Source organism: Pogona vitticeps, chromosome 5, assembly GCF_051106095.1.
Source record: "Pogona vitticeps strain Pit_001003342236 chromosome 5, PviZW2.1, whole genome shotgun sequence".
NCBI classification, from domain to species: Eukaryota; Metazoa; Chordata; class Lepidosauria; order Squamata; family Agamidae; genus Pogona; species Pogona vitticeps.
In genome coordinates this window covers 132,204,327-132,230,706 of record NC_135787.1, presented here as the reverse complement: position 1 = coordinate 132,230,706, position 26,380 = coordinate 132,204,327, and the positions used below count along the sequence as shown (strand labels likewise).

Genomic DNA, 26,380 nt, shown 5'->3' with positions numbered 1-26,380 from the left:
ATTTGTCGCACATCGCACATTAGAATAAAGCCATGGCACCAAGGTACCTTCAGCTTGGGTTACACAGATATGCTTTACTATATCCTGGATTAGTAACCATCCTAGGAAACAACTCTTTTGTTGAAATCTTGTAGAAACTTATGCCATGTAAGCTTGATGCAAGTGTTTTTTTATTTTTATTTTTATTTTTTTGTAAATTAAAGACCTATGACTACCCTTCCCTTAAGTCCCAAGCCACCCTTGGGATCCCTTCTGTCTTGGGGTTATGAACCTCGATGGAGTAGAAAGTCTTAGGTTTCCAAAAATTGCTGCCAGCAAGATAATTTTACTAGCAATGACAATTTTCAGATGTTAAATATTCCACCCCATCTCACAACTCCCAATGGCTTTTTTATGAAGAAGGGGACCTCAAGGGAGCCTTGGGAACTTTGGTGTGTCTGTGTAAAAATAGAAGTCAGTAATTTATTAAAAATGCCCATGGTTGATGACATTAACAGCCTTATGTGGCATGCTTTCTACTACGGGATTTCAGACATATAAATACAACTCTTGAACACTGTTCCTATTACAGTGAACAATTCTAGCAATAATAATGTGTATATAGGACTGAATTCAAACTTTAGCCATGCTTATGGAAACCGGACTCAAGGGGCTAGTAGACAGGAAGCAAAAGGTGATAGGGTTTGACACATGAATGTGGCTTTCCAGCATCTTGCACATAGGGACAAAACGAACTATGAAAATAATCATCGGAAATAGATGGAAGAGGACAGTCAAACACATTATTTCCAAGATATCGAAAGGAAATTTAAATCAAGATTGGGATAAAATTTGGTCAGGATAATATAAAGAGAAGATGAAAAAATATACAAAAGAACTCTACAGAAAAGACACAAGAATGACAATTTTTTCCAGTCTTTTAGGAAGTGAAAGATACTTTCAAAGTACCTGGGAGACATAAATCACTAGGAATACTTAGCTCATTTGAAATAGAGCTGTGGGGTGGGGAGGAGAAGGAATTCCCTAAAATTAGCAGAGGCAGCATCTCTGCTAAAGTTTTTGTGCCCATGAAGGGCAAAACCCAGAGTAGCCCATATTTATTTATTTATTTATTTATTTATTTAATTTATACCCCGCCTATCTGGACTACTAGACCATATTATCTTGTCTTAACATAAAGTTATAAGACATTTTGGTTGTATATATGTGTGTGTGTGTTTCTAACTAAATGTTTAACAAAGTTAATTAAGTCATGCTTTCTGCTGTTTTCCTTTAGTACCTTTTACTGTTCCTTTGTGTTTTTTACATTTCTAAATAATAATAATAATAATAATAATAATAATAATAATAATAATAATAATAATAATAATAATAATAATAATAATAATGTGCCATTAAGTCAATTCTGACTTATGGTGACCCTTTTTTTGGGTTTTCCCGGTAGAGAATACTCAGAAGTAGTTTACTGTTCCCTTCTTCTGGGGTCATCCACAGGCTGTTTCTTCTTGCAGGAGGCACAGTGGGGAATCAAATTCCCAATTTCAGGCTTCACAGAGCTATCCAGCCAGCTTTACATTACCAGATTGCCCAGTATCCCACGTTCTCTATACAGTTCACAAAAATAAGGTTAAAATAATAAAATGGAAAAGTGCCTTAAAAGTATCACTCAATAATAAAACAGCTATACACACACATACACAGAGACTCTAAGTTTGAGAGAATAAAAGCCTCTTCTTCCCCTGGTAACAAAAAGACATTGATATAGTCACTCTGGATACAGTTTTCCATAATTAAGGTGTTTTAATTAAAAATGCCCTTTCTTTAATAAGAAATAGTTTATGTCACATAGGTCTCTTGTCCCCCCCAAAGAACAGCAATTGTCTGGCATATTTTAGTACGTGGGGTACGTCCGTAGCTTTTTATCAAAACACTTATAAAGTGAACCATGTACATTACTGGAGAAGCAAGCATGTTCTGCTCCCCTAGAGGAGGGGGCTCGGTTCCTTCTTGCCCCTTAAATGATTTTGTTCTGTGTTTGTTTCAGTACCTCCTAGAAATGAAAAGCTTAATATTGCCCCCAGAACATATTTTGAAGAGAGGCGACAGCGAAGCGATAGCTTATGCTTTCTTTCACCTTCAGCACTGGAAAAGGGTTGAGGGGGCACTGAATCTCTTACACTGTACGTGGGAAGGCAGTAAGTAATTCACTTTCTTAGAAGCACATGGCAGGATATGAATGCTGATTGTGAGGATAACTGGTCTTCTTTTTTATATGCCATGCAACCCTTTGCAGTGAAAAAGCACGTGTGTTGTCCAGTTATATTGGTGCCTAGTCCAGCAGTCTCTTTTTGAAGGAAGGCTGCCCACAGTGGCCTTCCACGCACTCGAGAAGCTCAAGTTTATTGCAATCCATGGAAAGGTTTCAGTACAGAAAGATCCCCTGTGCTCATTTAGTATAAGTTCAGGGTTTTGTATAAGGGCCTAGCCATGTGTGTGCAACGAAAGAATGTCTGATGGCAGTCAAAGGACTGTTTTAAAACTTACCCAGTCAGATGCTTGTATGTAGTGGTGATGGGGAACCGAACAAAAGGAAGAAAACAGATGCAGTTGCTCCACCCAGAGAACATGGGCTACAGCACAGTTGTCGTCTTCATACGGGCCCATCAGTTCCTCGCCATGTACTTGCCAAACATCACAGTGCAGTTCAGTGCCAGGCATTAGAGCCTGTACTGGAAACCAATCAACTGTGTCACCCAGTAGGTGGCTCCCTTGTATGCAAGAATAAGCCTCTAAAATCTGGATATTGTATTGCAGCACTTGTTGGAAACCCATATGAATGCTGTACTGTATTAGCGTGAAGCAGTATGTATTTTCATATACTTCCAGTTCAATAATTAGGGGGAAACAACTAAATACACATTTGTTCCATTTTTAAAATTTAAAATATTTATAGCAACAAAAGTTCTGAGAGTGGCAGGCAATGCCTAAAATATTTTAACTAAGACAGTTCTTCCAGAATTCCATTCCTAGAAGGTTGTGTTGAGCAAAGAACATCAACAGTCCGGGCCTTCAAAATTCTTGACTGAGAACAGTGTAAGGGAAAACATCTTTTTAATTCTGGCTGTCTCAAGATTGTGGACAAATCCAGAATGTTGACATCTATAAGCTGAAATCTTATTGCACAGCTCCATCTATGCAACTGGAATGACATTAGCAGCAGCAGCAAATCACCATTGATTGAAGGTTTACTTTAGTGATTCCAGGGTACACTGACTCATACACAATGTGACAAAGGAGGTCTTTAATACCAGCAGTTATAGATTTGGAACTGCTGGTGACATCATTCCTGTTAGTCAAGCAGAGCTGCACAACAGGATTTCAGTCACTGTGTGAATCCTTAGACTTTATTTAATCCTTTTGGTCTTCTTTGGACTGTGTGAACACAGCCCTCTTCAAAATCCTCCACCCCATCATCCTCTGTAATTCTTTTTTACCATGAGAGTTACTCTAAGATCTGTAAATAATAATGTGTCCTGGGAAGTTGTTCTGAAATTGGCTTCTCTATATTACCATTTCTAAGGTTGTCAGAGTTCTTTTTCTCAGCACAACTCTAAAGCTGATCCTAATCTTTCAAACCTGCTCCCTCAGTAAATAACAGAAACAAATCATGGTATCTTTGAATATAGGAGATATAGATGAAGAGGGAATCTTTACAGGGGTACATAGTAGCTCCACCCACACACAATGAACCCTACAGTACATTGGCCCTATTAAGTTGTCCCATGCCCAGTTCTCTCTAGTATGCTTTGAGGAGAACATCTATCCCCTGTTTTTTCCATAATCACATTCTGCACATGCACAGTGACATGTCTGCAGGACAGAGGCATCTGTTCACATGTATGCTGTCCCTACATGCAAGAACCCTGGTTTTCCTGGGGTGTTGCTCACTTGGAGGTCCCACACATAAGTAGGAACCTCTCCTCTGCAAAAACTCTCTCTCCTGTGGAGAAAACAGCAACAGAGACAGCAGGGGTAATAGGCTCCCATCTAAGGAAGTGCCTAGTATAACTCAGAAACAACAGAGAAATAAAACTATTAGATAGACTACTAAACATCATAAAATAATGCAGAAAGTTGTGCATTAAAAAAGCAATTGGAAAAAGCTTTAGTACCATTTTTTCAAATTACCAATCGATAAAAATTATGTGGTAATATTGAATGATCTATATATGTATGCCCTGGACTCCTGATGTGCCCATGTGGGAAGACGTATGCTCTATTGGTTGAGAATTATTGGCAAAAATCTTGTTGCTTAGTATAGTAATGTGCAGTAGAGTAGGCCACTTGAATCACTGGTGATTTGATGAGTCAACTTGTCTGTAAGTTCCATTGATTCAAATGGGCTTAATTGCAACTTCCTTTAACATAGTAAATCACCGTTAGAGTAGGCCCATTTGAATAAATTGAACTTGTAGAAGACATGACTCATTGATTTCATGGGCTGATTGAAGTACAATTTATGACATTAAGCAACAGGATTTGGGGCACCAGATAAAAGGGAACATGTGAACAATGAATTCAGATAGCAGGGACCTTAATTTGACATTTATCAAATGAGGAGTTGTGTCAGGCCATGCATGACTATCCTAGCAACTGGAAGCATTTATATAGTTATTTGTTACATATTCAGTGTCTTGGGACTCTACACCAACAGTAAATTTGATGTGCTGTTTAACTCCAGATATTTATTGTGCTATTTAACATCCTGAACTGTCATAAAATCACATTTTGCTTTTCCAGCCTTAGTAATTAAATGCTGATGTACAGAAAGTGCTTCACATGTTACAGTTACAAGATCAGCAATTTCTGAAGTGTTTCTCCTCTTTTTAGCTTTCAGAATGATCCCTTATCCTTTGGAAAAGGGGCACCTTTTCTACCCTTACCCCATTTGCACAGAGACAGCAGACAGAGAACTTCTTCCATGTAAGTGCAGATCTTCCTATTCTTTAATATCCTAGTAAAAACAAACCATTGATCTTTAATGGGACACAATTAAGTGTCCCTGCTGTGAAATATTTTTTTTTTTTTTGGCAGTCTTGTCATTTGTCTGGCATGGCGTTCTCCAAATTTAGAGAAAATCTGGAAATGATTTTTTTTTTGCATGTCCACCCTAAGGATAACCCCACTGGACAAAGGGATCAATGCATTTTAACCCCCAGGTTACCGTAGCAGCACAAGAAGGGATGAATATCAGAGAAACTGAAAGAAATAATTGAATGTTAAAGACAAATACTATAATAGCTTATTCCCTGTCAAGTGGCAAAGCTGAAGGCAAGTGTGTCCCTTCTCACTTGACATCACTGCCAAATTCCAGTTATCCTGTTAATCACTCTTGGAATCTTGCCAGAATATTCACGGTGTGTGTGGGGGGGAGATTCTAGGTATACTGTTCAGTTATATTTATTTCAAATTTATTTATTTGGATTGATTCCAGACAAGGCGTTTTGAGGGCCAGATGTGAGTGGAAGAAAAGCAACATATAAATGCTACAATAATAATAGTAGATAAGTTATTTTTCATTAATTCTTTTCATTAATTGAAGAAGACACTTTGGACAGTAAATTCTTCAGGGACTTTTTTTTTTACTTGTTTGAATAAGAGGCCATTCAGAATACTTTGATGGGCTTAAAAATGCTATTTATATTATTTTAGCCTTGTCTGTAAACATGATAGTACAGGACAGAAGTACCTCTATGGGGGTGAAGGAGATTTTTTTGCATTTGATAAAAAGAAGCAAGTGGAATTAAGCACATGTTTGTTCTTATAGGGAACCTTTAGATGACCATCTTTTTAGAAAAGCTCTTAATATTGCTCATCTAGTTCTGTTATATTTTTCTTGCAGCATTTCATGAAGTCTCAGTTTACCCCAAGAAAGAGCTTCCCTTCTTTATTCTCTTCACTGCTGGTTTATGTTCCTTCACAGCTATGCTAGCCCTCCTCACACATCAGTTCCCAGAGCTGATGGGAGTCTTCGCAAAAGCAGTGAGTAGTTTCCCCTATACAAACGAAGGCTGTGGTGGGTGGTAAGGATTGAACAAGAACACTGCTTTAGGGGAGGGTCTCAGTGTGTTATGACCGTAATTGTAGCATAGAAGGTATTTCAGAGGGTCTTCTAACTACTTAATAATATATTTGACATGTCTACACAGGAAAACAGGCTGTACTGCTCTCTTGGCTTTAATTATTGTCCTAGCATTACAGGCAGGACCATAGTAAAGAAATGGTAAAAAATGTAACTATGTAGTGCCTGAGAATATGAATAAGCCAGGAAGTCTTTGGATCAAACTTTCATAGCAGCCACAAAAGGCTAGATAGACTTACTCATGCAACTCTCAGACTCGATGGATTATTCATCATGTAGACATAGTATTGCTCTATGTTTTAGAATTTCTTTTTTAATGTTACTGGGATACACAGATTAGAATTGCAGTTTTTTTACAAAATTATCCCACACAATAGAGAATGCCAGATGTTTTTTTTAAAGTGAGTTTCCAAATTTTCCCCCTTATAGGAGAATAGTTGTATTATGCCACTATGCCATCATTTTCTTCTGTTAAAATGGATTTAAAAGTGAAATTGTTTGATATAGATACCCCCTTTTCAGTATACAGTGGTGCCTCGCATAGCGATGTTAATTGGTTCCAAAAAAAACATCACTATGTGAAACCATCGCTATGCGAAACACCATTTCCAATAGGAATGCATTGGAAACCGGTTAATCCGTTCCAATTGGAACGGATTGCCGTTGTCAAGCGAAAAAACCCATAGGAAACATCGCTAAGCGAAACAATGTATCCTCCATTGGAATGTATTGAAGCTGACTCAATACATTTCAATGGCTTTGCGAAGTCAATTTTTGCAATTTTAAATGTGTCATACAAGGGGCAAAAATGGTTTTAAATGCTTGGATTAGCTTCTGCACCCTCTAAAACGGATGCAAAAGTTAATTTGGCTTTGATCTGACTTTTCGTTAATTTTTTCTGAATTCCCCACCCCCAACTTTTGACAGCTGTCAAAATCTGACAGCTCCATTATTTCCTATGGGGGAAGAAAAAATTCACAAAAAATTAATGAAGACTCAGCAACTGTTCTAAATTCTTGGGTTCGTTAGAGGACCCCCTAAGTCGTGTGCAAACCTGATTTGGCTTTGATCTGAACTTTCGTTAATCTATGGTGAATTGTTTTCTCCCCCATAGGAAAGCATGGAGCTGTCAGATTTTGACAGGTCCATTGGTTCCTATGGGCCAAAAAAAAAATTCACAAAAAATTAACGAAAAGTCAGATCAAAGCCAAATCAGGTTTGCACATGACTTAAGGGGTCCTCTAACGAATCCAAGCATTTAGAACCGTTTTTGACCCTTCTAAGACACTTTTTTAATTGAAAAAAGAAACATCGTTAAGTGAAGCAGGGGACCTAAAATCGCATTCGTTATGCGAAGCATGGTCCCAAACTTCGCTAAGCGAAAATCGCCCATAGGAAACATCGTTATGCGGTGCATATTATTTTCTAAAAACATCGTTATGCGAATTCATCGCTAAACGAGGCAATCGTTAAGCGAGGCACCACTGTATTACAAAAAATGAGCCATTCTGAGAATGTGCTTGTAACCCAAAATGCAGAATAGCATACATCAGGGGTCCCCAACCCCTGGTCCATGGCCTTGGCTGGACTGGGTCACAGAGACAAATCTTCTGCCCCCCCCGCACATACTCCCTCCCCGCAAGCCCACCTGCACAGCCCCTTTGTGCATGCACACAAGTGTATGTGCATGCCCCACAAGCACCCTTTGTGCACGTGTCCGCATGAGTGAGTGCTGCCCCTTTGCGCATGAGCGTGGGGGATGCCCCCCGCACACTGACCCATCCTTTCCAACCAGTCCGTGGTATCAGAAAGGTTGGGGACCACTGCTTAGATCACATATTACAGAAACAGGGAGCCTGTGGCCCTTGGAGCTTCTCATCTGGTCCTCCGAGCCTCTCCTCTTTCACCCTGATCCCTTCTCTTTAGCTTCTGTATTGGCTGCAGAAGGGACTCCTCCCCCTTTGTGGAGAGCACAGAAAAGTGCTAAATTGCAGGAGATTTGGATGTGGTACAGCAGCATCTAGAATTGAAATAAATTGTATCAAAAGCAAGAAGTAATTTGTACCTACAGAGTTCCTATGTAATGGTGTACAGGAGGTCAGGAGAGAAAGAGTATCACTTTTTCTCTGTGTGTACATCATAGGTGGTACAGTACCTGACTTTATCCTGGTTATGACACACACTGGCTTGGACTGCATATGTTTATTTGTGGAATGGGAATGGGAAGTAGGAAATCAACATTTTTGACATCAGCCATTTTTACAAATTTTGCTTATCAATTTACCAGTGATCTTATAATAATTATTTTTAAATCTTTGTGACATTCCTTTCCCCCCCTCTAAAATATTACTTTCTACTAGGCTGGGTTCTCTTTAGTTTAACCACTCATTTGAACAGCAATTTGAAACAGTTTTGGTTTCTGCAGCATTTTATTTTATTAAGGAGCCTCATGGCGTAGTGGTTTAACTGCTGTACAGCAGCCAAAACTGTGCTCATGGCCTGGGGTTTAATCCCAGGTAGCCGGATCAAGGTAGACTCAGCCTGAAATCCTTCCGAGGTTGGTAAACTGAGTACCCAGATTGCTGGGGGGAGGGGCAATGTATAGCCTGCATAGTTAATTTGCAAATGGCCCAGCGAGTGCTTTAAGTGCTATGGGGTGGTATATAAGCAGAATGCTTTTTTACTTTGTTTTTATTACTTGGCCTAATTGCAAGTAATTAAGTCGCAAAATGACATTTTTGATCCATCCGCCTTAATACTGAGAACAAGTAAGCAAGAGATGTCTCTTACAATAATCAGAAGACAACGTTAAGCACCTTGATCTATCCGCACTAAAGGATGGCTAGAACTTTAATGGCTACATTGTCCTGTAGGTCTCACAAAGGACAAAGGCAGCCAGTGCATTTCAAACCCACAAACACGCTAAAGAGACTCATCCACCCCAATATGAGCCTCGTGGCGCAGTGGTTAAAACGCTGTACTGCAGCTAAAACTGTGCTCACGACCTGGGGTTCAAATCCCAGGTAGCCGGCTCAAGGTTGACTCAGCCTTCCATCCTTCCGAGGTCGGTAAAATGAGTACCCAGCTTGCTGGGGGGGGGGGGCAATGTGTAGCCTGTATAATTAAAAAAAAAAATTGCAAACCGCCCGGAGAGTGCTTGTAGCGCTATGGGGCGGTATATAAGTCCAATAAATAAATAAATAAATAAATAAATAAATAAATAAATAAATAAATAAATAAATAAATAAATAAATAAGACCAGACACTAAAACACAACAGGAGCAATATAGTATATGCAGTCCAATGCAAAGAGGAGTGTTTGGAGCTTTACATTGGAGAAACCAAACAGCCACTAGATAATTGCCCAGCACAGGAAGGGCAACAGCTCAGGACCACAATCAACAATGTTCTTTATTTGAAGAATACTCATTTGATGATGACCAAGATCTGCTCATTCTTATTGAAGAAGATAGGTGGTTTGAGAGAGGGGTCAGGGAGGCCATACATGTGCATATAGAAAATCCCTCACTCAACAGGGGTTGAGGCCTTAGATACAATCCTAGTCTTCTGTTTTTCATGCTGCCCTTTCATCTGTGCCCAGAAAGATTAGGATTATCCTTCACCTCCAGTCCTTTGTCCTTCTAACAAGCCTATTCAGACCAGGGGGAAGTGAAACCAATGTGGAGGATATATCAGGGATCTCCCACCAACTCTCCTCAGACTTATGAAGCTACTTGGATGAGTAACGGAACATTTCAACCTAATAAGAAAGAAGTCCAGTTGCCATGACTCAACTTCCAGATAACCTCACCTGGACAATTGAGAATCTTCACAGATTCTTGTATAATGTTTCGCATTGCTTACTCAGAAACAGGGGTGGAGGCATTAGATACAATCAGTTTCCTATTTATTATGCTGCCCTTTTATCCATCCCCAGAAAGATTAGGACCACACACATCATAAAGACCACTGCTAACAACTATTAACGACCCATGACAATGGGTGGAGGACTGTAGAAGTGGGATTTTCCCTCACCCCCAGTCCTCTCCTAATGACCAGGTGAAAGTGAAACCAATATATCAAGGGTCTCCTACCAACTGTCCTCAGACTGAAGAAGCTACTTGGATGAGTAGTGAAACACTTCAACCTAATAAGAAAGAAGTTCAGTTGCCATGACTCAGCTCCCAGATAACCTCACCTGGATGACCGAGAATCTTCACAGAACTTTGGAATAGTGAGAAAAAATGCAACTGAAATCAAACAAGTTCCAAATAATGAATTTCAAAACAAGAATATAGCAGTATATAATATCAAGAACAGGAGGGCAGTGAAGAATAGAAAAGCTATCCCAAAATCCTTCAGGAGTTTATTCAGGTCCATTTGAATACATATGACTGCACAACATAAGGGGTTTTTGGCTCCTAGCTTTCCCTTCAATATGTATCAGGAAGAATATACATGACCATCATGATTGGTGTAAATGTTGCTTTGCAGCTTAAGCTGTAACTGGAGGAAAGGTTTGTTCTTTTTAAAAACCATGTTCCTATGTCCAAGTGAACATAGGTGCATACACTCTTTATGGCAAAGAGGCAGTGTGCAAGTTTTTCATGCGATACCTGTTACCTGTTTGACTGATATAATTATTTTCTGCTTTACAGTTTCTTAGTACTCTCTTTGCCCCCCTGAACTTTGTGATGGAAAAGGTGGAAAGCATCCTGCCCTCCAGCCTCTGGCATCAGCTGACAAGGATTTGAAGGAAAAGGGTCCAGAATGAATGCAGTGACATTTTCTGTGCCAACTTACTGTTGACAGCCAGAAAGCATGGTTTTTTTAAAAAGGGAAGCCGTTCTACGCTCTTCATGGATTGTCTGTTATCATTTAATTTTTTTGTCGTACAAAATACATGGATGTTTGGTTCTATTCTATTTTGCTTTCAATAAAAAAAGGAAAAAAACCTAAAAAATAAACTTTTTGTGTATAGCAGCAATTCAGTCTTGTATGTCTTTATTCACACTGTCTGTGTCTAAATTCAGCAACCCTATCTGCTTCTGTCATGTGGGGATATATAAGTATGCTACAGGTCCTTTACTGAATTAGAACACCTGTAGCAGGGAAGGCATATTTCAGTCATGTGTAGAGGTCCAGTATTTTACAGTTTAAAGCACTATTAGACTCCAAAATCAACGAGCAACTGCTAATGAACCATATTGATTCCATGTAAGACCCAGTGGTATGAGTCATTATGAATATATGGACCTAGAGCAATGGATCGATATTGTTACACTTGCATTAGCTAATAGCGCTGCTGTGTACTACTGTAGTGCCCAAGAAATATTCTGCTAAGTCTACAGTAATGCCCAGGAAGTATTAGGAAGAGAAACCCTAGGCATGGTGCCCTTAAAGGTGTTAAATTGAGGAAGGACTAATGGGCTTTCAAAAAATAAAAAAAGATTATCATGCAGTCCCTTCAGCTTTCCATACGGACACTCATGTAACTTTATAAACACAACATAGACAAAAAAAGCAACAAGGTATTCATAGCTGCATTTCAGAATGGGAAATTTTAGGCATGGGTTCCATGTCGTCAGTAAATAAGTATGGACTGAGCCTGTAGCTCAGCCATTAGCTGCTTTACTATAATTACAAACCTAGATGTTTCTGGCAGAATGAATTTATTTATTATGGTTGGGTGACCATCTCATAAAACATATTTATGGCTAAAATATACAAAATGCAGTTTAAAAACTACAACCAATTCATAAACCATTATGTGGTTAAAATATACAAAATGCAGTTTAGAAATGTAGTCAGTTCATACAACAATTTATGTGGTTAAAATGTACAAAATGCAATTTAAAAAGTGTACAAGTAATTGTGTACTGGTTGTAAAATATGGGGAGAATCAAATACAGCATTTTTATAGCTATCCTTTGCACTGTTCATTTGAGAAGGCCCTCTTGTCTCTCCTTGCTATTCTTTGGAAATCTGCATTCAATATTCTGTAACTTTCCCTATCTCCCTTGCATTTTGTTTCCCTTCTCTGCTATTTGTAAGGCCTCATTGAACACTTTGCTTTCTTGCCTTTCCTTTTCTTTGAGATGGCTTTTGTTGCTGGCTCCTGTACAATGTTATGAGCACCCATAGTTCTTCAGGCACTCTCTCCACCAAATCTAGTTCCTTAAATCTGTTCTTCACTTCCACTGTGTATTCAAAAGGGATTTGGTTTATATTGTACCTGACTACCCCAGTGGTCATATTTGTAAAGATCTGTAAATATTTCTTCCCTCGGTTGGGACCACAACATTTCCCTACACTAGACAATAAACCACCCTCATGCTTAAAACCAGTCAATCTGTGAACTCAGGAGACTATAAGGGAGTGCTGTGCCGTTGCTGCTGCACAAAAGTTTGCTGCAGAGCGTGTAGTAAGGGAGTCTTGATCGGAAAGAAGTAGCTTGATGTAAAATTCATGAGGTTTCCCTGAATATCTGAGAATGATTGGGCTCAGGATGTTGGTGTGTAGATCTCTATAGAAAAGACAGTACAGTAAAACATGACCTGCAGTTTCCACTTGGCCATCATTACACAGACAATGCTTCTGGCAGAGATTTAAAACATTTGGGGAATTTTTACCTTACCTCAAGTGAATAAAGCTTCTGGCCAATATGCTCAATGCCTTTTGCTTGTAGAACTGGAAAAGCACCATTGCTTCTGTCTGAAAAAGCACTGCTGCCTGCAGCACCTATCAGTAATTAATTCACTCAGTCTACACATCTTCATTTTTAAAAGCAAAAGCAAAGCGTGCTGCTTATATACCGCCCCATAGCGCTTCAAGCACTCTCTGGGCGGTTTACAATTATGCAGGCTACACATTGCCCCCCCAGCGAGCTGGGTACTCATTTTACCGACCTCGGAAGGATAGAAGGCTGAGTCAACCTTGAGCCGGATAAGGTCTAAACTGCAGATTTTATGGCCACAATGTCAGGCTTCATTTTATGTATGTTTCTTCCCTCATCCCCCGCACCTTTTTTGTATTCCCTCACCTAATGAGTTCTGAAGAATCTTCGTATCTATGGTATTTCGGTTTGTCCTGTTGATTTTCAGATTTGTTTTTTTGTTCCTGGAGCAGCAATGCTTAATTGATTAGTCCAAGAAATAGGTAGCAGAGTGAGCAGGTGGAGGGCTAGAAGGTAGAAGGGGGAATGCTTTCATCTTTTCTCCTTCCCTTCAATTTGATATTGAAATGCACAAGTTGGGGACAGAGGGTATGTTTGACTCCAACTCACTCCTGTATTGCATGTGAACTTTAGAACCAAAAAAGGGTATCCATCCCTGCCTTAAACCACAATAGATCATCTGAGTCAAGCAAAACAATGTAGTTGCCCTCCCAATACCTTTCAACAAGTGACTCATTTGACGTGGCACATGGAACTGTGCATTAGACCTCGCAGCAACGGCAGGAAAAAAATATTCTCTGTATTTTGATAGCAGGGTAGTTCAGTATCCTAGATGTGACATTTTGCCTAAGGCTATGACTCACCAGGTCAGCAACAAACCCTGAGCCCCAAAATGTTTTGTAAGGAAGAACACCAGAGTAGCACTGCCATGTATGTCTGCCTTACCTTGGATCATACTGCCCAAGAGATTTATTCCACTCATGTGACTAATCACTGAGGAATTCCTGGGTGGGGGCTGACAGAAGGTCCTTCTGGAAGATCTTGAAAAACAAGTTGGAGTTGGGGTGTCATCAGTACACTGATGGTACCAGACCATAAAATTCTGGACAGCCTTCCAGGTTTTCCATGTACATGTGAAATAATATGAGGAAGCATGGAACCCTGAGACACTCCACAGGCTAATGGTAAATGTGGTGAGCATGAATTGCCCCTAGTGCTGCTACCATTAACAAAGTGACACCACAAAAGGGAAAATCCCAGAAAGACTCCTTTTTTCATAATTTCACTAATACTCACCCAAACACAAAGCAATTGTCAAGGCTGTTTTTCAACAAGTGTGAATGGTAGTGAGGAGAAGAGGGTATCCTGTAGAGACCATCTTGACTGCTGCCACTGGTGTTAACATTGATCCTACCCTTTGCTATGTAAAGTTTAGCATCCTTGCTCCAGCTGGCAGCATGATATTTTCCAACAATGGGCTATTTCCCAGCTTTATGAATCGTGGGTATTGAAGAACTTAATACTAACAAATAAATGCAGTGATGCCTCGACTTACGAACTTAATTGGTTCCAGAACTCTGGTCGTAACCCAAAATGGTTTTAAGTCGAAGCACCATTTCCCATAGGAATGCACTGAAATGCAATTAATCCGTTTTGGCCGAAGAAAAGAATCACACACCCCCCCAAAATTACTGCAAGACCCATCGGAAACGCGATTAATTCCTTCCATCTGAAGGGAGGGGGGAAAGGAAGCGAAGCCTGCAAGGCCTATCGGAAATGCAAAGAAAGCAAAGCAAAAAGCAAGCAGATTGTGTAAGACCCATCAGAAATGCAAAGAAAGCAAAGCAAAAAGCAAGCAGTTTGTGCAAGACCCATCGGAAATGCAAAGAAAGCAAAGCAAAAACCAAGGAGATTGTGTAAGACCCATCGGAAATACAGTGGTGCCTCGCACAACGATGTTAATTGGTTCCAAAAAAATCAACGTTGTGTGAAACATCGTTCTGTGAAACACCATTTCACATAGGAATGCATTGAAAACCGGTTAATCCGTTCCAATTGGAACAGATTCCATCGTTCAGTGAAAATCCCCATAGGAAACATCGTTGAGTGAAACAATGTTTCCTATATTGGAATGTATTGAAGCCGACTCAATACATTTCAATGCCTTTGCGAAGTCCTTTTTCGCTCCTGTAAAAGCGTCTTACAATGTTTGGACGCTGTTTTAAATGATTGCAATGGTTAGTCCACCTCCTGAAACCTATGCAAACTGATTTTGGTGTTGTTCTGACACTTCGTTAATTTATGATGATTTTTTGTTTTTTCTCCATAGGAAACCATTGGATGGTCTGTCTAATGGTTTCCAATGGAAAAAACAAAAAATCATCATAAATTAACGAAGTGTCAGAACAACACCAAAATCAGTTTGCATAGGTTTCAGGAGGTGGACTAACCATTGCAATCATTTAAAACAGCGTCCAAACATTGTAAGACACTTTTACAGGAGCGAAAAGGGAGGTCGGGAAGAACTTTAAAAGGCAAACGGAGATCAAAGAGCCCTTTCCCGATCTCCCTTTTCGCTCCTGTAAAAGTGTCTTACAATGTTTGGAAGCTGTTTTAAATGATTGCAATGGTTAGTCCACCTCCTGAAACCTATGCAAACTGATTTTGGTGTTGTTCTGACACTTCGTTAATTTATGATGATTTTTTGTTTTTTCCATTGGAAACCATTAGACAGACCATCCAATGGTTTCCTATGGAGAAAAAACAAAAAATCATCATAAATTAACGAAGTGTCAGAACAACACCAAAATCAGTTTGCATAGGTTTCAGGAGGTGGACTAACCATTGCAATCATTTAAAACAGCGTCCAAACATTGTAAGACACTTTTACAGGAGCGAAAAGGGAGGTCGGGAAGAACTTTAAAAGGCAAACGGAGATCAAAGAGCCCTTTCCCGATCTCCCTTTTCGCTCCTGTAAAAGTGTCTTACAATGTTTGGAAGCTGTTTTAAATGATTGCAATGGTTAGTCCACCTCCTGAAACCTATGCAAACTGATTTTGGTGTTGTTCTGACACTTCGTTAATTTATGATGATTTTTTGTTTTTTCCATTGGAAACCATTAGACAGACCATCCAATGGTTTCCTATGGAGAAAAAACAAAAAATCATCATAAATTAACGAAGTGTCAGAACAACACCAAAATCAGTTTGCATAGGTTTCAGGAGGTGGACTAACCATTGCAATCATTTAAAACAGCATCCAAACATTGTAAGACACTTTTACAGGAGCGAAAAGGGAGATCGTTGTGTGAAAATCCCCCATAGGAAACATCGCTGTGTGAGGCAGCAAATTTAACAGAAAAAGGCATCGTTGTGTGAATTCATCGTGTGAGGCACTCGTTGTGCGAGGCACCACTGTATTCTGATTTGACATTTTAACTGGTTTTTTATTTTGGCCATATTTGAGTGTCCATTATTCTGAACTGTCCAATGCGTGGATACAAATTGAAAAAAGAATATATATACCTGCAGGTCTGTAGGTATATATGCCTGCATACAAATACAAACACACTGAATAGTCCATTTGACTACAGATACACAGACCATCCTTAACTATGGACAGAGAAAGGACTTCAGTAGACTTTCCAGCTTGCCCATTCCTCAAATGACTGTCACACTTCCTATGCATTTTAATGCTGTTTTTATAACATGTTGAGAACATTTTTATGAATTGACCTCAAAAGCACCTGTGAACTTCCTGAATTATCTTTGCATATGTGTGGCAATTGAGCAAAGGAGAGCTAATTTTAAATGAACTGTACATTCCAGCCAATGTAGGTTTTACACTTGCTTTTATAGGTGAGGGAAATGTAAAACATGATATAAGTCTCATGAGCCCAAATAAAATTTCTGCTTTTCTGGGCCACTGCCTGTGATGTAACTACTGTACGCTTCATCTCTCACATCAGAAGCTGTAGTATCAATGGTCAAGAAAAAAGTTAAAGTAGTTTGCACTCCAAATTTTGGGAGGCCTTTGAGGAATGTGTCCTCAGTGGTACTGTAGCCCTTGTCACACTCAACACCACCAGTTCACTTCCCTTCTCCCTCAAGCCCAATCTGCACTAAAGCTCAAGCAGGGATGCTTCTTTCTTTGTTCTTACTAGTACTTGGAACACTCAAAATAGCAAGGGAACAGGTATCACCAGATTTCCATTTGTCAAGAGACTAACTTGGAACAGAACGGTTGTAAAATTCAATGCAATAACAGACTGTGACAATGGTATGTAGGAATTACAGCAAGCTATCCCATTATTCTTCACAGCATGTCTCTTTATACAATTCAGCTCTTGGACTTTATCCTCAATTATAAAGGCTTTTATAATTCAGTTATGTCAGGTTTGATTCAACACACTCTCAAGTGTTGTACAAGACTATTTCTTTCACAGAGATAATCTGTGGAGGAAATACTAATAAATTCTATGCCATGGTTAAAGATGTTGGAATTATATTTTCAGCATGTATTACGAACACTCTTACACAAAGAACAGAAATATAGACATATATGGATTCTAATAAGGAAATGTAAGACAAGATTTATTGTTCATAAAAATGAATTCTAAAGCAAATGTATGACAAGATTTATTTGTCATACAAATTAAACATTTACAAGTTATGTGTGGATACATTTTGCCAAAAAGTCAAAGAAAATGGACATATGCCACAGGTCTAATTTTAATACAGAATAGAAATTAAAGTAGTTTTATAACATTTGAACTCCTCAACCAAAAACATGTTACTACCAGTTATTAAATACAAGTTGGCCTATCATATCTGTGCCTGATACTTATCTATTCAACATATGATTTAGTCCTTCCTTGAAGTTAAGTTACTGATAAAAAAGACACACCCAGAGCCTAAAAAGGTTATTGCTGCCATTCTTAAAAAAGTCTTTTTCCATTTGGCTTCCTTGACCAAAGGTTGTATTCGGCAAGGATCTTTCTTCTGTCCATCATGTAGCTAGCAACATTTATGGAAGAAGGAACAAAATCATTAGCTGTCTTTAGCACAGTACAAAATACTAACAAATTATAACATCTGACATGGATCTTTTTAAAAAGGAAAGCACAGTTGAAATAGTGACTGCATCAACCTGCAACATGGTTTATTGTGAGTAATACAAGCAGTATGTGAACTGAAAAAGAATGGACTTTACTATGTGATACTCTGGCAATTTAGTCCATGGAAGATCTACACGGCTTTCAGATCTCAGGATGTATCTCAGAGTAAGCACAATAAAGAAAACATTTCCTGTTATTTCCACTCATCTCTCTTTTCCAAGACTGAGGTGAGCAACACCAGTAGGCCTAAAGAACATATTTTAGGTTGGCCAACAACTCAAAAGCTACACCCTGGAGTGTGTATGGCCAAAGACACTAATTTTTGTATCTATTAAATAATATAAATAAACAATGTTTTATTTTATTTATTCATTTAGGGCCAGCCACAGCTGCAATAGCACCAATCCTAGTTCTCTGATTCTCTGATGCGGAAATGGACCTATCATGAAACTAGAAGAGAAGAAACAAGCAGAATACCAAATGGGGAAGAAAAAAGTTTCAGTTAAAGAGGTACAGTGGGAAACTGCAGACTTCCTTGAGCAATTAATGTGATTTATCAGTTTTGTATTTCATAAAGAAAATTTGAAAAAAAAAACTCTCTAAAACCAACTTTTAAGTTTTAAAACACTGAATCTTGTTTACAAACTGATCAGGAAACCTGCCATTAAATCACAGGAAAATCATGTCATTAATTTTCTATGCCACTTTGTTTTTTATTTTTCTAGAGGATCTTAAGAGAGGCAAAAAAAATAGATGGATGGGCTTCATACTGTCTTCTGATCTAGATCATTAGGATCACCAAACATGTAAACAGCAATTAAAAGTATTTTAATGATAATGTTATCATTTATCAGCCTGCACATTAGAGGAACCCTGTCCAATATTTGGTAATGATTTCATATACATTGTATTTTTTTACTTCATATATACCTGTTGCATGAGCTTTATTAATTTGGTAGCTTCTCTATTCAGATCTTCAGCATTGGAAACAAGGTCTTCACAAACTTTTGCAAGGCTCTGAGGGGAATTCCATTCAAGTACCAACTAAAAAGAAATACAAAACCATTTATCTGCTATGCAGATTCCGTAAGTCATTGTAACAACTTTTACACATTCTGCTTATTTTTACTAACTTTTGGTGATTTACACAAAACATACATTTTCTCTTGGCCTGCTCTCAGGAAATATCTCCTCTTCCAACAGCAAACTATCACAAGGGCTGTTTAATACATAAGCAATCTAGTATATGTGAGCCCTTAGAACTTGAATGCATGTACGGCCTTATATTTAACTTTTCACTGATCTGCTGTATCTTACAATAGGAACAAGCTATTATATAATATAACATGTTCTGACAGCAGCTAGATTAGCATGGGCACAGGTATGGAAAAAGGGAGACCCGCTAAAGGATGAGTTATAAAAAAAAATAGAATGTGCACAAATGGACAGATTAACAAAGAGATAAAAAGGACAAGAAAAATCAATTTATTATGAAAGCTGGAACCTATTCTATGAATGGTGGAAAATAAAAGATTTGTAACAAATAGAAAGTAAATGAGTAAAATGAATAATATGGAGAAGATCTTGTCAAAAGAAATGTATTACTATAAAAAATTCTTGCAGGCTAAGCTTTACAATATGTATCGTTTTTAGATATAGATATATGCATATGCATATACACATACAGTGGTGCCTCGCTTAGCGACGTTAATCCGTTCCAGGAAAAACGTTGCTAAGCGATTTCATCGCTAAACGGAATAAAAAAGCCCATAGAAACGCATAAAAATGTGTTTAATGCGTTCCTATGGGCTTAAAAACTGACCTTATGAGAAGATCCTCCATAGAGGCAGCCATTTTTGGTGCCTCTAAAGTGAGGCAAAACAGCGGCCAGCCATTTTGTTTTTCCTGCGGCCATTTTGGAACCACCAATCAGCTGGCCAAAAATGGGGGCTTTGCGATGATCGCGGGGAAGCGATCATCGCAAAGCGATTTTTCCCCATAGGGGCCATCGCTAAGCGATTTCATCGCTCAACGGAGCGATCGCTAAGCGAGGCACCACTGTACATCTATATATATAAGATGTTATTTTTGTATATTTGTAAGTTTTATGTTGGGAAAATAAAATATTTTTTTAAAAAAAAGAAACAATTCATATTTAGCTATACTTAAAATGGGGCACAAATTAGGCTTTAACCCTAAAGTGTTATTTCAGAAAGTTACATTGGACCAATTTTGGTACTCTGAAGTACTTTTTACATGAATACCTTGTGAGCATCTGTAGGGAACTGATCGACCACACTCTGTACAGCACTTGTAAGGTGAATGCACTGCCTGTTTAATTTCACAAGAAAAGAAAAAAACTCCTCCCCGCTACAATAAAATAAAGAGACAATTACAGACAGTTAAACAAAAATAGCTGCATCCTAAAAATGTATTAACTTTTCCAAACAGCAGCAAAGACAACCAGGAATGCAAATTGCATGTTTGCTTTAATATGAGAAGTAACTACGTGCAAAACATTCTACAAACACTACCAGACAGGATTCAATGAAATGGAAAACTGGTTTCTGATTTTGTTCCTTTGACAGCAGCAATCCATTATAGAAAAAAATGCTCAATTCCCTTCTGAGCACTCAATTCCCTTACATGCCAAAGTAAGCATCATCCTGTTACACTGTTTCATAACATCAGAATCAGGATGTCTGACTCATTTTCTGCACACATATTAAATACTATGCATTATTGGCACTGGCTCACTTTAGGTCCATGTGGGGAAAGTATACCTCAATTTTGGTCAATACTATGTGCTAGTCGTAGCAATTTTTGAAAGACAGGCAATGCAATCCAGATTCAAAGATAAACCATCTGCAAGAAGTTTGGAACAAGCAAAAGCCTCCTTCCTGGCACAGCTGTTTTTATCCTGACTGATCTCAGATCTGCAAGCACAACTGCTATGCTGTCTGAGATCAGCCAGCAGAAGAACCACAAGAAGAAAAGGGATGGTGGTGGTGAAAAAAGAGATTACGCCACATACAATCTGCTCTCAACTCAGATTCACAGTTCCATGCCAGCACAAAACAAGGCCAGAGCAGTCCTAAGTGATTTCCAACATCATTGGGCTGAAAGGAATTTGGATTTAGCACAATCTTAGTCATCTTTGTTAGTTAGAACTGTGCCCCGAGATAGGTATTTACAAAACAAGGAGACAAAAAAGTGGAAGAAACTGAGGACTAACTGACGTGCTTTTTGTGGAGGATTCTTCAAAGGTTTTTATTTTTTATGATAAGATATTCCCACTAGGAATGGTATTTTTAGATTTTCTGGACTACAAATGCCATAATTCTTCATTCTTGGGAGTCCTGCATACCTTGCAGGCACCTTATAGATACATGGATGTGATACACCTAGGACACACATTCTTAATCTGTGGCCTGCTCACCCTCAGGGTGTCAGTGTCCTCATAGGGGCCCCCACGAAGGCTTGAAGAAATGTTATGATCTTTTGAAGTTAAAATAGAATGAATAAAAACCAAGAAAGTAAAGGAAACACAGAATAACTGATAGCAAATTAACAAAATCAAACTTGTGGGGAGGGAAATCTATTGAAATAAATGGGATTAAATCAAGATGATCATATTTAAATATTTGATGCACTTCAGGGTTTTAAATCTTGAGTTAAGTCTTGGTGGTCCGTGGCAACGAAAGATATTTAAAGGGGGCCCATGATAAAGAAAAGGTTAAGAACCACTGACCTAGGAGAAAGGCTTGCATTGGAAGACTTTGAGGCTCAGCCAGGCTGAGCTCTGCCCAAGCTTCCTTCTCAGAAAGCAAGCTCCCAGCTAGCACTGGGGCAGGAACAGGAACATTGGGTTGAACTTGGCCTAGCTAAGCCACAAAGCTTTTTAATGTAGGCCTTTCTCCCAGGTATATCATACTGAGATTTTTGTGAAGTGCCTGTAACAATAGGCAGATTCCCAGAATGGAGAGTTATGGTATTTGTAGTCCAGAAAATCAGAAAAGGCCATTCTTAGTTTCCACCCTCATCTGCAGCCCTCCTCTTGTAAAGCAGTATCTCTAATTTCAAGCTATGGTGACTTCACAGGATACAGATACCTAAATATAGCAAGTGACTTACACACTCATTTCTTTCTATGAATATATATTTCTATGTTGGAAACACATTCTTATTTTGAAACATAGGAACATAGAAGAAGCCTTCCCAAAGAATGTAAACACATTAAGGCAGCATTTCCCAACCTTGGTTAACCCAGGTGTTCTTGGACAGCAATTCCCAGAAGCCTTCACCACGAGTTGTGCTGGGTGGGGTTTCTGGGAGTCACAGTCCAAGAACACCTGGGCTACCCAAGGCTGAGGACCACTGCATTAATACGCCCCCAGGGCAGCCACAGAACCTATTGGTTAATCCTTTCACTCCATAAGGACCAACATGAGGTCCAATATGAAATAATTAGTTCAATTTTACACAACTGGATCCTCTTTTCAAGTCTTGATTCAACATCTGTTGATTATTCTTTCACAATAATTCCAGCTAATTAGTATTTTGTCCATGTTTCTTTCAAAACTGGTATTTTACCTGAATTCCACATTTACAACTTTAGGCAATTCTCCCAGCTCTACTTCATGTACTTGAAGTTCTTTAACAGCATCTAAGATTTTTTGTTGATCTCTGGTGTTCTCAATCCCAATCTAAAGGAGCAGATAATTAAAATCCCTTTCTAACAGGATTTAGAATAAATTAGAACTTACAAAATATAAATGCTATATTTATCAACAATATAAATACTACATTTTAACATCAAACTCACAAAGGTAATCATGGAAAAGGCAAGTTGGAGGCTTTAGAGATGAGCATTCATTATCTTTAATACACTATCTTAATTCTGCTATACAGGTAGGCAAAAATATCTCTCCTGTTTTACTGTTTGTAGCTACTTGAATGATTTCAAGCCTGGGTTGAAGCATAATTAATTTCTAAAGAGAAAACTGAAGAAGATTTTAAATGGTAGCATGAAGAACAACTACAGAAATGTCGTGCTCTTTGAAACATCATGCTCTTGTGGTTCAACTATATCTTTAATAATAAGAATTCTACCATCAAGTCAATTCTGATTTAGAATGACCCTTTTTAGGGTTTTCTAGGTAGAGAGTACTCAGAAGTGGTTTATCATTCCCTTCTTCTGGGGACACCCAGAAGTCTGTCTTCTGGGATACACTGAGGGGAACTGAACTCCCAACCTATGGCACCACAACCAGATACCCAATTTACTGAGCAAAGGTAATAAAAATCTTTAAATTAAATTTTAGATTCTACAATATCCTGTTTCGCAATGTCACATGAAAGCAAGGAAAATATGCACAAGAGTACAATATAAACATGCTATTTCTTGCATCTTGCATTTCAAGTACACACTCCCGATCTGAAAATTACATCTAATGGGCAGATACCATAATAAAACCCATGGAGGAAGTAAAGTTCTAACAGCTCTTGAAGCCACACTTTCACACCAATCAATGTCTACATCTTCCTTATGACTTCACATGAAAAGACACATGACAATGTTAATAATTCAATTATTATTCTCAATATTTTCTATTTTATAATAATTTCAAAACCTTGCCAATATAAAATTGTTCATGAATTAATTTCCAAACACACAGCAATATCTCTGACAGCATAGGAACATCCTGTAACAAGGGGATTACTGGGAATTAAAGGCATCTGAAATTCACCATACTTATTTTGTTCACTGTCAAAATGTACATAGATATTAAAAATGTAGTATGAAATTAAAATTAAGAAACAGTAAGATTAAGGTAACCTGTATGAAGTCTTCTTTTCTCATAGTCAGAAGTTGTCTTAAAGCTATCTCCCTTTCCTGTATAAAACAGAATTATTATTTCAAAAACAATTTTTAAAATCTTTGGTTATTTTCCTCTCAGATGGTGTCACACATATCAACCAGTCTATAAAATACTGAGTACAATTAGAAGGGATACATACAACACAAACTTAATATTCAAAGAATGCTTTACTTTTTTTCAAAATAGAAAAAAAAAAGGACAGGTGGGGTGATAAAATTATCAAGGGAGCAACTGTTGGACCTCAATTGCGCAGTTTATCTAGACAATGGAAAGTATCAAGATGACATCAGTGACACTCTGACAAGTGTTACAAAAATTAATAGGTGTACCCCGTGGTTGTCAGATGTCATGATTTTTGGGTTGAGAAGGGGAGATCTCTAAGTGATGAACAGATTTGTGAAAGCTGCTACTTCTTGCTGGAGAAGAAAAAATGCTGGGGAGTGTGGTCTGCTGCCATGGAAGATGGCAGCATGAAAGACTAGTTCCGCTCTAAGTCTGCCTATTATAAACTAATTAAATGTGCAAACTGGCAATTAGTGGAGAATAATTATAAATAAATATAGATATAGGGAAATCAAAGACGATGGCTCAAGAAAACAAACCAAATAGTTCCTCAGAAGATGAGGAGCAAGCCGATTCTTCGTCTGAAGATACTGGCAGTGAAAGAACCGGTAAGATGAAAAGGAAAGGGCAAAGAAATCGGCTAACGAGCAGACCAAAATGAAACAGCTCTTAAAACAATTAAGGAAAGACCTACAAACAGACATGAAAACTGTTATAGTGTCACTGAAGGAAGCATTAGCACAGCTGAAAGTCAGTACTGAAAAGATAGAAAAGACTGCTAATGAAGCTTTTGAACTGGTGCAAAACCAACAAAGACTAACACTGTCGAAAAGGAATTAAAACTATTAAGAGGTAAGATCAATACCAGAAGCATTGTGATCATAAATAAAATCTACATTTAAGATCTTTTAAAGAGGGGGAGATGACAGAGGACTTAAAAAGTATAGTTTTAAAATGGATCAAGGATTTCTGCCCCGGCCCGCAAATTACAGAGAATACTTTGAAACAAGTTCATCACGTGGGATATAAACAACAACAACAACAACAACCGAGAGACATAATCATCAGGTTTGCCTTCTATACAGCGAAAGTGGCTCTACATTGTGCATTAAACAAAGTGGAGGATCTGTCATACCAAAGTGAAAAGACAAAGGTCTATCAGGATTTGGCTGTGGAGACAATCCAGCAACGTAAAGAATGGGGACTGTTCACAGAAACACTTTGGAACCAAAAAGTGAGATAGGCCTGGGTATTTGTCTTTAAACTAATTGTCTGGCATGGACAGAGACCCAAGACTGTAACAACAACAATACAGCTACAAGATCTCTTGAGAGAGATGAAGATGCCAGAGACTAGAAAAGAGAAAACTGGATGTAATCCAAACGCTCAGGAAGAAGGAAGATGTGAGCAGATTAGGTACCACCTTGGTGGGAAGGTAACAACGTTCCATGTCTAGTCGCGCTGGCCATGTGGCCATGGAAACTGTCTATGGACAAACACTGGCTATACGGCTTGGAAACAGGGATGAGCACTGCCCCCTAGAGTCAGACACGACTGGACATTTGTCAAGGGGAACCTTTACCTATACAGTGGACCCTTGACTTACAGACGGCTTGACTTACAGACTTTTTGAGTTACAGACTTCTCTGGCCGCAAAATTTAGGTTTGACTTGCAGCCTGAGAATTGACTTACAGACCAGAAAAAAACCAAAATGGAACAAAAATGGCTTGTTACAGGATTAATCACTTTTCAATGCACTGTAGGTCAATGGAGACTTGACTTACAGACTTTTTGACTTGAGAACCCCCTTCCAATACGGATTAAGTTCTCAAGTCAAGAGCCCACTGTATACAAACACTATGCTCTCTGTTAATGGCAAAGCCAGAGATTTATTCTCCTTCTCCCCTGAAATCTTTAGCTCTTCTTTCCCCACCTATAAAGCAACTAATTGCAATAGTCCCTTTCATGAACAGGGCCAGTTGCAACCTTAGTTCAAGCAGCAGACCTTACAGCAGCAGACCTTAAAGTTTCAATTATTTCCAATTTTTCCCTGTGTGGGCAGGGAAAAGAAATGTCTCTCATCCAAACACTCAAACCATCTTTTCTGCATCATAATCAAGCAAACATTATAATCAAGCAAATGTGGGATAACTTTTTTGCCACAAAACATTATATTGAGAAAAAAAGCACCCAATACGGCAAATGCATAGAAACCTTACATTGTAGGTCTAGCTTTGTGTGGATTCTACAGTGAAAAATTACTCTAGATACTTACAGTGCTGCATTCTGATGTATGAGAATCAATCTCCTAATTTATTAAAATGCAATTTGAATAATAAATTCTAGCATCAATGTTATGAAGTAACTATGTTAAATAAAAACACATAGTTATACATTTACATTTTCAGTAAAGAACCCTCACCTTTAGTATTTCTGTTATGTGTTCCAGCCCAAGACCATGTAAAAACAGTTCCATGTCACCAAAAGCTGTGTAAGAACT

General features: G+C 38.4%; 2 protein-coding genes across 10 annotated transcripts in view; one reads left to right on the top strand and one right to left on the bottom strand.

The window, feature by feature from the left end:
• The window catches only part of ST7 (suppression of tumorigenicity 7), a 139,982-nt gene extending 128,853 nt beyond the window's left edge, over window positions 1-11,129 (top strand). For 6 of the 9 annotated variants that reach the window (XM_020789703.3, XM_073000527.2, XM_078376726.1 and 3 more), the window contains exons 12-15: window positions 2,045-2,195; window positions 4,891-4,983; window positions 5,903-6,042; window positions 10,801-11,129. In XM_020789703.3, coding sequence (XP_020645362.1) covers window positions 2,045-2,195; window positions 4,891-4,983; window positions 5,903-6,042; window positions 10,801-10,896 — 480 coding nt within the window. In that variant the 3' untranslated portion in view covers window positions 10,897-11,129. The remainder of the gene's footprint in view (window positions 1-2,044; window positions 2,196-4,890; window positions 4,984-5,902; window positions 6,043-10,800) is intronic. The other 3 variants (XM_020789704.3, XM_078376727.1, XR_013536955.1) reach the window with 2 other exon arrangements.
• Window positions 11,130-17,379: 6,250 nt separating this feature from the next.
• Window positions 17,380-26,380, bottom strand: part of ASZ1 (ankyrin repeat, SAM and basic leucine zipper domain containing 1) — a 47,448-nt gene continuing 38,447 nt past the window's right edge. Inside the window, exons 8-13 of the mRNA XM_020789679.3 lie at window positions 26,303-26,378; window positions 23,774-23,830; window positions 22,528-22,640; window positions 20,199-20,304; window positions 18,865-18,978; window positions 17,380-17,833 (exon numbers count right to left, since the gene is read on the bottom strand). Of these exons, the coding sequence (XP_020645338.3) occupies window positions 17,681-17,833; window positions 18,865-18,978; window positions 20,199-20,304; window positions 22,528-22,640; window positions 23,774-23,830; window positions 26,303-26,378 (619 nt within the window). The 3' untranslated portion in view covers window positions 17,380-17,680. The remainder of the gene's footprint in view (window positions 17,834-18,864; window positions 18,979-20,198; window positions 20,305-22,527; window positions 22,641-23,773; window positions 23,831-26,302; window positions 26,379-26,380) is intronic.